Here is a 12,745-nt window from a genome sequence, read left to right on the forward strand (position 1 = left end):
CACAGGGAGAGCAAGGATGCTCATGATGGAGAGGACAGTAACATGGCAGAACCGTGACAGTGAACTGCAGGAGGAAAGGCAAGAGAGACTGGGGTTCTGAAAGGAGGCACTCAGCTCCTCCTGAGGGTGAGGGAGAGTAGCGCTGAACAACGGGAAATGTGAGACCCCAAAGTAGGAGGAGACGAGGAAGGAACATGAGCAGGGTGTGTTGGGAAAAGGCAGAAAATGCTCCTGTGGCGGGGCAGGGCCCCCACAGCACCTAGACCCAGGCACTATGGTGACTGCAGGGCTGCTGCTCAGAGGCCGGCCCAGGCGCCCTACAGGGAGAGGCCCCACCACAGAGAGCCAGGGGAACTGTTCTTCAAGTGCCAGAGAACGGACCAACACCCCACACCCCCCAACACTCCCAACAATTGCAGAGAGGGTAGACCACAGACCACAGAATATGAGAACGACTTTATTTCAAACTGCTTTGAATTGCGTTGGGAGGGAGCAAATGCAGCGGAAGAGTAGAAACCCTGGCTGAAGAGGGTATGGAGGGAACCCGCTTGGCTGCAGCTCTGGAGCTCCAAAGGTAGCAGTTGCTCATCTTGTAGGAAGATGCTGGCTCCAACCTGTGAAACAGAGCAGGCTCAGGGACAGGCCCCCAGCCAGGGCCAGTCCACAGCCCTCCTAAGCTGCCGGGACTGTGGGAAGGGGCATGGTGTGTGCAACACTCACTTCAAAGGTCCTGGAACTTGTCAGTGAGGAACTGCATGGCCGCTGAAACAGAAAGGCAGAACCGGGCACTCCAGACCCAGGGAAACAGAAACCCACCCCCTGCCCCCGTGGAGAATCACCTAGACCTGCAACCAGAAACCCCACCAGCCCTGGGACTGACTCACCCACCCGTCACCTGAATTAAATGTGGAAATGCCTTCTAAGCAGGAAAGTAGTTCTCAGGTGTTGGGCCATCCCAAAACCGTTCAGAACGTGTTCCAAAGACAGATAAGCCAGCCAGCAGGCAAAAACCATATAAGCCGTATCAGGCAGCAGTTAAAGGAAAATACATGAGGTATCTCTAACCGTCCTAAGAGAAGATCTCTGGGACTCGTGGACAAAGTGTACACGGAGTTCGGATGACACACTGCCGTCTGTGCACACCCTTAGCTGGAAAGGCACAGAAGGCTCCAGGGCCAGGCCTGCTTGATTCTCTTCCCCAGAGGAAAGTCAGTCCCAGTGACACCGCCTGTACCTGCAGTCCACCCCCATCCCCAGCACCTGCAGAAAGACACCGCTGTCCATCCCTGCCCCAGCCAGGGCTCCATCATACCTAGCTGGTCTCTAAGGTCATCAATTTCCATCTGCAGCAGGATGCACTAGCCCAGGAGACACCGGTGGAAGATAAATGGTTAGTCAATTCTGCCCTCCTCTCTCCCCGTTCTCCATCTCTCCCCCAGTCCTTACAGCCCCCATAGTCCGCAGCCCAGTGGTGAGGTAGATTGGCACAAAACCCTCAATGGAAAAGAGGCACCCACTCTGCATGGGTTATGGTAGGCAGAGGGGATTGGGGGGGACACCTAAATCAGTTTAACCTGGACATGGATCCCACCATCTAGCATGGACCTCAATTTCTAAGAGTCACACACAGCATTACCCAAGGGCAGCCCGGGGCTCCCGGGGGCTGCTGCTGCCTTTCTGGTCTTGGGGGATGGACAAGTGGCTGCTGGTCACCTGAAAGAAAACACAAAATCCAGCTTCCAAGCCTCCCAGTGAGGTGGAAGAGACCTAGAAGGGTCTAAAGTGAAGCACCATCACCCTCTGCTGGCAACACGTTGCCCCTGCTCTGCCCAGCAACTCCAACCCTCCCTCTGGGACTGTCTTCCTTGTTCTCCTGTATGAGCCCATGTGCACCCGCGGCCCCCTAGCATTGTGACTCCGGGTTGGACGCCAGTAGTGGGGCAGCCACAGTCAGGCCCTGGGAGGGCCAGTGTGGCTGAGCATGACTTAACAGAAAAGGGCTCCGTACCACCAAAAGTCTTCTTCCAGAGTTGGAGTTTGGGGCACTGCTCCAAATCGCCCCCCACCACACAAACCCCACTCAGAGAGGACGATGTGACTTAAAGCCAGCCCCATCAACACCCCATTTCCCGTGGGACACCTGCCTGCGTGGGCAGGGAAACCTGGGAGCACGGCTAAGCCCCCATAAGCGACAGAGACAGAGGTTTCCTTCCCGACCCCTCTCCCCTCCACCCCTATCAAACCCGCAAGACTCACTGGAGGGTGCATGGCATCTGGGCACTAGGCGTCTCAAGGTAAAGGCCGAGGGCTGTGAGGTTCCTAGTACTTGGGGAGCTCTGATGTTGGGGTCACCACTGCTGTATTCTCCACGACGCACAGACAGGGAAATCAGCTCTGGCTTCTGTGTGGGAAGCTAAAACAGAAATTTCTGAGTCGGGCTGGTGGTGAGTACACATGGGGAGGGGCTGTGTTAAGGTGGACACTCCAGACTAATCTCATTAGCACTTTCTCCCTCAGTCAGCCCCAAGACAGGAGGGCTTGCTTAACAACTAGGGAAGGAGGAATTGGGAAGCTGATGAGTCTACACGCCCAAGCTTTGCGCCCCACACATTAAGGAGTCCCGTGATCCAAACCAGCTGCCAGACCTGCCTTCCATCCCAGCTCCTCTCTCGGGGAGGAGGCAGAACAACTGCACTGTCCAGAGCCAGGCCTGGCACACACAAAGTGCTCCCTTTAATGTGTGCCCCTATGAGGAGGACTCCAATCGGGCATCCTAGTGTCCCTGGGCTCCCGATGACAACCCTCGAGCAAGGGATAGAGGTGGAATGGGTAAACAGGTGTGTACTGGAAGAGAGGTGAGTAGGGGGAGACAGAAGAGAAAGAGGAGGAGAGGGAGGAGAAGAAAGAGGAGTGCAGCAAAGAGAACCTACTCACTTGGGCCCTTGGGACGTCATCTCTATTTTGGTCATTATCTTCTCTGGTAGCAGCCTGGGACTCCCTGGCTTTCCTTCCTGCAGGTTTCTTCCCAGGGCTGCTGTGCTTGGGCTCCTTGGGTCTCGTGGACTTCCCCAGGAGCCCCACACCAGAGACTGGCGGGAAGCTGGCCGGATCAGGTGGAACTGCTGAGTGTCTCTGCCCCCAGGCAGGAAAGGCTCCCCGCAGGGCCGGTTTTGGCGCACCCTCTAGGGATTTCTTCTCCTGGGTCACCTTCCTTCCCGGAGGGCCCCGGGGTAGGGGCCCTCTAACGGCAGCTCCTGAGCACCTGGGCCTGACCCCCACCTTTCCCCACACCATGCTCTGCATTTTCTTCAAGGAAGGCGCATCCGGCTCTCCCATGGCCGGCCTCTCCACTACTGGGGTGAGTCTGCGGGGAGGAGAGGTCAGGTGAGGTCCCTGAGCCTGAAGGTAACTCTCCCTGCGGTGGAAACTGGGGCGTCTGCAAGTGCCTGCTGGCTTCTTGGGGCTTCCGGGCTTGGCCTGTCTTCCTTCTTTGGTGCTAATGATCACCCTAATCACCGGTAAGTCGCTGCTCTCATCTGTGGAATCAGAGTCGTCAGTATTCAGCCCAGCGGGGCCTTCCGCAGAGGGCTGCTGGGGATCCACTTGGATGCTCAATCTGCTCTTCAAGGCCCTTTCTGGGTTCTCCCAGGCCGGTCCTGGCCCAGGAACACTGAGGTGGAGAGGGCCACCGGAGGACCGCTGCCATTCTCCAGGGCAGGGGTTCAGCGCGCCTCTCCCACTGGGACCAACCTCCAGGTCCGCCCAGATGTCAGTGGACCCTTTGGCAGCGGCGCCTTCTGGGGACGGGTGTCCCTGGACGCTGGACGGCGGCATGATGGTGGCTGGCTCATCAGCCAGGTAGAAAGAGTAGTCCACACCGTCCCCTTGGTCGTCGACCGGGGTGCCAGGCCGGCCTTCCTGGCCCCAGAGTACCACCCTTCCCTGCTCTATCAATTCGGTCTCGGGCTCGAAACTGAAGCCCTCAGGATCTGTGAACCCGCTCTTCCCCTTGCCCTCACCACTGCGCTGCCCCCCCAGATCGAGGCCTCGGCCGTGGCTGTGGCCCTGTGGGGCTCCGGGGCTGGCGGTGTGGGCCCCGGCCTGCTTGTCACCCTCCGGGCCGAAACCAGCCCCGCAAACGGACACTTCATCTGTGGAGCTCATGGCGCCCGCCAGTCCAGACAGCCCAGGCTGTGGGGAGACGGTCGTCCTGGTAACAGTGGGAGAGGAGAGCCGAGCCCAGCCAAGCCCAGCCGAGGGGGACGCTCTCAGCTTTGAGCCTGAGAGCGAATTGAAAGAGCAACAAAGGGTGGTGTTCTGGGGCCACAGGAACAGCGAGTCCTTTGGGACACCGCCACCCTCACCACAGTCAGCTCACAAGATGTCGCTGACAGCGCCAGGCTTACGGGCTCCCTCAAGGCCTGTGTCCTGCCTTCTCATTGTTCCACGCCTTCTCATTGGTCTGCCCATCACCAACCAGCGCACCCCTTGTTGGGCGAGGCTTCCGGGCTTTACCCAATCAGGAAGCAGACTCTTGGATTGCCCCAACGCCCGTCTTTTGACCGGGTGGGTGTACTTGGGTCGGGTCTTGGGGCCAGGGCCCACTGGAGCTGTCGATCCACCTCTTTCTTCCTGTCCTGCTGCCTCTGGCCAGGCACCTACTTTCCAATGACAGCCACATCTCTGAGCACCAGTGTCCCATTGTAAGGCAGAGGTCAAGGGGAGAGCTGCCCCCAGCTCATAAGCTTGGGAGAATAAATGTCCTGATGCACGAGAAGCACCAGACACACAGAGGAGCTATCATTAAAAAGTAGGGAGGGAGCAAGACAGCAAGAAAAGAGATGGATTGAGAGCTCCAGCGCACCCTGGCCCCAAGACCCGACCAGAGCGCATCCACCCAAATGACGGGCGTCGGGGCAAACCAAGAGCCTGTGTCCCGATTGGTTGAAGCCCAGAGGCGTCACCCAACAAAGGGTGCACTGGTTGGTGGAGGGGGGACCAATGAGAAGGCTCGACACCTGGGTCGAAGGCGCGCGGAAGCCACGCGCTGTCTGGGACACTTAGTACTTCTGCCTGCTGTGAGGGCAGCAGGGTCCTGAAGGCGTCGCTGTTCCTGTCCCGTGGCCCGCTTGGCTGGGCTTGGCTCTCCCCTCCCGCCATTACCAGCATGACCGTCTCCCCATAGGCCAGGCTGCGTGAACTGGCGCCATGAGCTCTCCCGACGAGGTGTCCGTTTGGGGGGCCAGTTTCGACCTGGAGGGTGGCGAGCAGGCTGGCACCGGCACGGTCAGCCCCAGAGCCCCACAGGGCCACGGCCATGGCCGAGGCCTCAATTTGGGGGCACCGCGCAGCGGCAAGGGCCAGAGCAGGTTCACCGATCCTGAGGGCTTCAGCTTCGAGCCTGAGAGCGATCCCAGTGGGAGTGGCGCGCTGAGCCCCAGCCCTGGAGAATGGCAGCAGGCCTCTGCCGGTCATCTCCACCTCAGTGGTCCTGGGCCAGGCCGGGCCTGGAAGAACCCAGAAAGGGGCTCGAAGAGCAGATGGAGCTTCCAAGCGGATCCCCAGCAGCCTTCTGCAAAAGGCCCCACCAGGATGTCTACCCACGACTCTGATTCTTCCGATGAGACCAGTGACTTACCACTGATGAGGATGGGCATTCGCCACAAAGAAGGAAGCCAAGCCAAGTCCGGCAGCCGCAAGAAGGCAGCAGACACATCCAGACACACAGGCTTCCACTGCAAGGAGAGTTACCTGCCCGTGCCGGGCCGTTTCCTGACCTCTGCTCCCCGCGGACTCACTCCAGTCGTGGAGAGGCCGGCTGTGGGAGAGCTGGAGGACTCTCCCCAGAAGAAAATGCAGAGCAGGTCCTTGGGAAAGGTGGAGGCCAGGCCCAGCTGCTCAGGAGTTGCCACTGCAGGGGCCGTGCCCCGGGGCCCTTCAAGGAGGAAGATGGCCCAGGAGAAGAAGTCCCTAGGGGGTGCCTCTCAGCTGGCCCTGGGAAGATCCTTTCCTGCCTGCGGAGAGAGACTCTCAGCCGCTCCCCCGGAGCCGGCCACCTCCCAGCCCTTGTCTGGTGTGCGGCCCCAGGGGATCTCCAAGAAATGACAAAAGCCTAAGCACAGCAGCCCTGGGAAGAAACCTGCAGGAAGGAAGACCAGGGAGTCCCAGGTTGTGGCCAGAGAAGATAATGACCCAAATAGAGATGAGGTCCCAAGGGCCCAAGTGAGTAGGCCCTTCTCACTCCCCTCTCCCTCTTTATCCTCTTCCTCCTCTGTCTCCCACCATACCTCCTCTCTTCCAGCACACACCTGTTTAGCCATGCCCCCTCTATCCCTTGCTTGAGGGTTGTCATCGGGAGCCCAGGGATACTAGAATGCCCAATAAGGGTCTTTGTTGTAGGGGCACACGTTAAAGGGAGCGCTTGGTGTGTGACGGACATACCTCCGGACACTCTGCAGGGGTCCTGCCTCTTCCCCCAGAGAGGAGCTGGGATGGAAGGCAGGGCCAGCAGCTGGTGAGGTTGGGGTGATCCCCTAAAGTGTGGGCCACAAACCTGGGGCATCTAGGCTCATCAACTTCCTGACTCCTCCTTACTTAGCTGTTGCCCGAGCCACCTGGAAGGTAGCCCGGGCTATCTCAGTATCCCCAGTGTTTTCCCTGGCTGGGCTCTGCCTCCTGGCAAGGGGCTGACTGAGGGAGAAAGTGCTAATGAGATTAGGCTCTGGAGTCTCCACCTTACCACAACCCCTCCCCACATGTACTCACCGCCTGCCCCCACCACCAGCCCGACTCAGAAATTTCTGTTTTAGCTTCCCACACACAGGCCAGGGCTGCCTTGCCTATCCGTGCATCGTGGAGAACTCAGCAGTCGCAACCCCAACATCAGAGCTCCCCAAGTTCTGGGAACTTCAGAGCCCTCTGCCTACAGCTTGGGAGGCCTCCTGCCCAGACGCCATGCACCGTCCGGTGAGTCTTGCGGGCTTAATAAGGGTGGAGGAGAGAGGGGTCGGGAGGGAAACCTCTGGCTCTGTCGCTTCTAGGGGCTGAGTCTTGTTCCCATTCTTCCCTGCCCACCCAGGCAGGTGCCCCACGGGAAATGGGGTGTCGATGGGGCTGGCTTTAAGCCACATCCTCCTCTATGAGTGGGGTTTGTGTGGTGGGGGGCAATTTGGAGCAGTGCCCCAAACTCCAACTCTGGAAGGAGACTTTCAGCGGCATTGAGCCCTTTTCTGTTAAGTCCTGCTCAGCCACACTGGCCCTCCCAGGGCCTGGCTGTGGCTGCCCCACTGCTGGCATCCAACCCGGAGTCACAACGCTAGGGGGCCATAGGTGCAAATGGGCTCACACTGGGGAACAGGGAAGACAGTCCCAGAGGAATGGTTGGAGTTGCTGGGCAGAGCAGGGGCAACGTGTTGCCAGCAGAGGGTGATGGTGCCTCACTTTAGACCCTTCTAGGCCTTTTCCACCTCACTGGGAAGCTTGGAAGCTGGAATTTGTATTCTCTTTCAGGTGACCAGCAGCCACCTGTCCATCCTCCAAGACCAGAAAGGCAGCAGCAGCCCCCGGGAGCCCCGGGCTGTCCTCGGGTAATGCTTTGTGTGGTTCCTAGAAATCCAAGTCCACACTAGATGGTGGGATCCGTGTCCAGGTTAAACTGATATCTGTGTCCCCCCGCCCCGCCCCATCACCACCTTCTGCACCCCACAGAGAGAGGGTGCCTCTTTTACATTGAGGGATTCATGCCAACCCACCTCGCCACTGGGCTGCAGGCTATGGGGGCTGTCAGGGCTGGGGGAGAGAGGGAGGACAGGGAGAGAGGAGGCCAGAATTGACTAACCATTTCTCTTCCTCCGGTGTCTCTTGGGCTAGTGCATCCAGCTGCAGAGGGAAATTGAGGACCTTAGAGACCAACTAGGTATGACAGAGCCCTGGCTGGGGCAGGGATGGACAGCGGTGTCTTTCTGCAGGTGTCAGGGGTGGGGATGGGCTGCAGGTACAGGCGGCATCACTGGGACTGACTTTCCTTTGAGGAAGAGAACCAAGCAGGCTTGGCCCTGGAGCCTTCCTGTGCCTTTCCAGCTAGGGGTGTGCACAGACAGCAATGTGTCACTGAACTCTGTGTATACTTTGTCCACGAGTCCCAGAACTCTCCTTCTCTTACAACAGTTAGAGACACCTCATGTGTTTTCCCTTTAACTGCTGCCTGGTATGGCTTATACGGTTTTTGCTTGTTGGCTGGCTTATCTGTCTTTGGAACACATTCTGAACGGTACTGGGATGGCCCAGCACCTGAGAACCACTTTCCTCCTTAGAAGGCATTTCCACATTTAATTCAGGTGACGGGTGGGTGAGTCAGTCCCAGGGCTGGTGGGGTATCTGGTTGCAGGGCTAGGTGATTCCCCTTGGGGGCAGGGGATGGGTTTCTGTTTCCCTGGGTCTGGAGTGCCCGGTTCTGCCTCTCTGTTTCAGCGGCCATGCAGTCCTTCACTGATAAGTTCCAGGACCTTTGAAGTGAGTGTTGCACATACCATGCCCCTTCCCACAGTCCCGGTAGCTTAGGAGGGCTGTGGGCTGGCCCTGGCTGGGGGCCCGTCCCTGAGCCTGCTCTGTTTCACAGGTTGGAGCCAGCATCTTCCTACAAGATGAACAGCTGCCAACTTTGGAGCTCCAGAGCTGCAGCCAAGCGGGTTCCCTCCGTATCCTCTTCAGCCAGGACTTCCTCTCTTCCACTGCATTTGCCCCCTTCCCAACGTAGTTCAAAGCAGTTTGAAATAAAGTCGTTCTCATATTCTGTGGTGTTTGGTCTGCCCTCTCTGTGATTGTGGGGAGTGTTGGTGTGTGCCAGGTGTTGCTCTGTTCCCTGGAGCTGGAAGAGCAGTTCCACTGACGCTCTGTGGTGGGGCCTCTCCCTGCAGGGCGCCTGGACCGGCCTCTGAGCAGCAGCCCTGCAGTCACCATAGTGCTTGGGTCTAGGTGCTGTGAGGGCCCTGCTCCGCCACAGGAGCATTTCCTGCCTTTCTCCTACACACCCTGCTCATGGTCCCTCCTCTTCTCCTCCTACTTTGGGTTCTCACAGGTCCCCTTCTTCAGTGCTATTCTCCCTCTCCTTCAGCAGGAACTGATGGCCTCCTTCCCGAACCCCTGTCTCTCTCACCTTTCCTCCTGTGGTTCACTGTCCTGGTTCTGCCCTGCCACCATCCTTTCCATCATGAGCATCCTTGCTCTTCCAGTGGTTTCACGTGGATGGCCTTTCCTGCACGGTTATTTCCATGCTGTTGAGGAACACAACAGAGCCCAGTCCTCTTTCTGGAGGTATTATGTCCCTCTGGTGCCACCACGCACACGGTCAAGTCATCTGGGCCAGTAACCTGCGTGGCATCCTCAGTTCCTCTTAGCCCTCACCTTTGAGCCTCAGTTACCAAATCCAGTCAGGTCTCCTCCTTAGTTTTAGTAGCCAGGTGGAGGCAGAAGCCACATCCTGGTGGGAAGTTGAGCTAAAGGGAAGATACATGGAGTGCGGAAGAAAAGGGCAGGGTAGACTCTTGGTTGGAGGTGGGGGCACTGGATCTGTTCTGGTGCCTGCGGGCCAACCAGGTAGTAACTGTGGGCCGGGAGACACACGGAAGGCGACTTCCACATCCTTGGCGTCCTATGGGCAGCCAACAGTCCCTTCAGCAGCCTGTCAGCTCCATACCCTTGATTTGAAAATGGCAGCTGCTTTCCAGGGCAAGTGTCGATGCTAGGCCTGGCTGTTCTTGGATGGTCCCCGTGAAATATCATTTCACCACCCCCAAGTTCACAGGTTTTTATTCATGTGATATTTCCATGTCCCTGCTCAGTCTTCCAGACTGCCTCTCGAGGTCACACGAGATTTCCTTGAGCTCCCTATTCTGCCTTCACCCTCCCTGACAGTTGGGATCGCCCACTACCTTCAGCCGGAATCCTGGACTGGGTGGGCCCCAGATTCAGGAGCAGATTCCGATTCCAGTGAGGAGGTGTATGTAGGTTCTCCCTGCTCCCATCGCCAAGAGACTGGGTGTTGATTAGACAAAGACAATAGAAATGCAGATACCACTCAAGGTTAGTGTATGTGTGTGTGTGTGTGTGTGTGTGTGTGCACGCGCGCGCGCGCGCGCCTGCATGAGCATGCCCCTGCATGCACCCGCTTGGGAGTCAAATTAATTGGGGGTGCTCTTCCTTGAGCAAGAAAGGGCTGATTCACGGAGTGGAAGCAGTGATGAAGGATCCATGAAGGATCAAATGCGCAAAAGCAGGGCTGGGATCTACCTTTGACAAGAGGTGTTGTTCAATTCTAACACCTAGGAGAGTGCAGAGTGGGACAAATGGGACGTCGCCAAACACAGCGATGGGTGTCGGGCTCTCAGAATGCTGGAGGTGCCACAGTAGGCTCCCAATCCTCCGCAGGATGAATGGGATGTATCAGCACTCCCGTGTGTGGGTGCAGTGATAATGCCTCAGAGTCGCTGGTTGATGTTTCATCTAGGAAGCAGGGAGCTCCCATGGGAAGGTGCCATGACTTGAGGTAAGGGAGACACAGGCAGGGTGGAAACAGTGCAGGTGGAAAGCCAGAAAGAGGGACTACCCTGGGACAGCTGGTCAGGCTCGGTACCGCCTTCCCACATACTCTCACTGTGTCTCACTGCCGGGACGGGGTGAGACCATCACGTACGTGGAGGGCCAATCATGGGCCTCAGAGATGTAAACATCTCTGTTTACATCTCTATTTACCCACAGTGGTGGGGACATACCCCATCGACATCGAACCCCTTGCCTGAGAGGGTTGGCTTCATTCCTCAGGCCAAGGCTTTAGCCCTGACATAGGTGGTTGTTTCTGCAGGGACAACAGTAGACTGGTGTCTGGGGAAAGATGTGTGTCAGGGACTCTCCAGCTTGGGTTTTTACCACTTGAGACATCTAGGCAAGTTCTGGTGGGGGAAGAACTCCAGCCAGTCACTGCCCCGGGGGGCATGGGCCATGGTCGACACAGTGTGGAAGGGGAGAAGCCCGTGGACAGTCATGGAAGGCATGAACCCATCCCCCGGTGGCTAGATTTGCAAGCCCTGCCTCTCAGCACACCACCTCGGTTCCGTATTCAGACTACCTCCCACACAATAATGGGGCTGTAACATGTACACTCCAGGCCATGGTCGGGCGGAGCCTTCCGCTTCTAGGGGAAATAAGTGCAGAATACGAGGCTCCTCGGATTAGAGGAATCCATCTGGGCCCCAGTGGAGAGGAGGAGGTTGAGTCCCTCCCCTCATTCAGTGATCCCCTTTTGCTTTTCCCTCAAGCCTCCTTTCCCACCAAGAGGATTGTGGGGTCCAGCCTGGAGAGACTTAAACCCCCTCCCGCCTTGTCCTGCCACTCAGCTCAGACGGGCTCCGGAGGTCTGGTGAGCTGCGTGCCTGCCTTCAATGCAGCCACGGTGGCGGAGCCCTGAGCAGAATCCCACCCACACCCGGTGCCAGGGCTGCCACAGGTATATTTCTATATGAGACCTCTTACTCTGTTGGCAGAAAAGAGCGTCTCCTCTTCAGACTCCAGCTAGGGCCGAAGGTGTGTGAGTCTCCTAGCACGCCCGCCAGCAACAGTCCCCAGGGGTGGCCTTCCAGGCTGTGGCGGAGGCCCAGGGCACGGCACACGGAGATGTGAGATGGCAACCATAGGATCATAGTGGTCATGGTAAGTAACAGCCATGAACTTTAGCCTGCCTGGAACACACTCCTGGGTGAATTCAGACAACCTCATGCACGTCTGTCCTCAGCCTCCAAGCCAAGAACTCCTCCTTTTCCCCACACATTTTCCCATTATCCTTTTCCTCAAAGGATGAGGCCAACACCAGTGTTTGCCAGGTATGGCTGCATAGGCTGTGGCCGCCAGGGTGGCCATGCAAACTCTGTCTGTGGGATTCCAGGGTGCCCTGTTCCCATGATCCAGCGTGAACGGCGCCCATGTGGTTGTGCAATGTTGAAGTCCAGGTCACTACCATGCAGAGCAAGGAATAGAACGTTAGCAGGGTTTTGGAACCCTCCTGTTTGCCCCATCCCGATCACTACCCCCACTTTGCACACCCCAGAGGAAATCACTCTGCTGACTTTTCCAATAATCACTCACTTTCCTTTAACTATTAATAATTGCCATTTAATAACCCTCACCAACATATAAAAGTTAGAGGCAGTTAAATGTAAAATTATATGTTTGAAACACAATACACACACACACACATACACTCTCTCTCTCACACACATACACGCACGCACACACACACACACACACACACACTGGGATAACTCAGAAGCCGGCCATTTGACAGGTATAAGGTGATCAAGCCAGGTAACTACTACCCAGGTCATGAAACTGTACATTGCACCTTTAGAGAATTGCGATCTGAGTGTCTTTCTCTGAAGGAAGCCAAATACGCATGCTACGTACTGTGTGATTCCACTTATATGACATTCTGGAAAAGGCAAAATTCTAGGAACAGAAAACAGACTGGTAGTTGCCAGGGTCTGAGGGTTAAGACCAGGAGTTCACTACCAGAGGGCGTGGGGGAACTTGGGAGAGATGGCGATGCTCTATATCTATATATATTGTGCTAGTGTTTTTACAGCCATATGCATTTACAAGATCTCATAGACTTCTAAGTAAGTTATAGCCCAATAGTCCTAACTTTTTAGGAAAAAAATAATGTCAGCAATACATCTCGAATGGATAATGATATTTA

The 12,745-nt window shown here is 56.8% G+C and overlaps 2 protein-coding genes across 2 annotated transcripts; one reads left to right on the forward strand and one right to left on the reverse strand.

Annotated features, from left to right (window-relative positions):
* Positions 1 to 444: 444 nt before the first annotated feature.
* CUNHXorf49C (chromosome unknown CXorf49C homolog) lies at positions 445 to 4,424 on the reverse strand. Its single transcript, XM_017864664.1, has 6 exons — positions 2,935 to 4,424; positions 2,257 to 2,413; positions 1,637 to 1,713; positions 1,313 to 1,358; positions 721 to 762; positions 445 to 614 (listed from the first exon to the last, which is right to left on the reverse strand). The coding sequence occupies exons 1-5, from the start codon at positions 4,162 to 4,164 to the stop codon at positions 722 to 724; spliced, it is 1,551 nt and encodes a 516-aa protein (XP_017720153.1). The 5' UTR covers positions 4,165 to 4,424; the 3' UTR covers positions 445 to 614; position 721.
* A 698-nt stretch (positions 4,425 to 5,122) lies between these two features.
* On the forward strand, positions 5,123 to 8,737 carry LOC108523895 (uncharacterized protein CXorf49-like). Its single transcript, XM_017864665.1, is given in 6 exon segments — positions 5,123 to 6,222; positions 6,810 to 6,966; positions 7,510 to 7,586; positions 7,870 to 7,915; positions 8,470 to 8,511; positions 8,618 to 8,737. Coding segments are annotated over 5 exon segments (1,335 nt in total). The 5' UTR covers positions 5,123 to 5,208; the 3' UTR covers position 8,511; positions 8,618 to 8,737.
* Positions 8,738 to 12,745: the final 4,008 nt, after the last annotated feature.

Source organism: Rhinopithecus bieti, unplaced genomic scaffold, assembly GCF_001698545.2.
Source record: "Rhinopithecus bieti isolate Rb0 unplaced genomic scaffold, ASM169854v2 scaffold_79210, whole genome shotgun sequence".
Taxonomy (NCBI): Eukaryota; Metazoa; Chordata; class Mammalia; order Primates; family Cercopithecidae; genus Rhinopithecus; species Rhinopithecus bieti.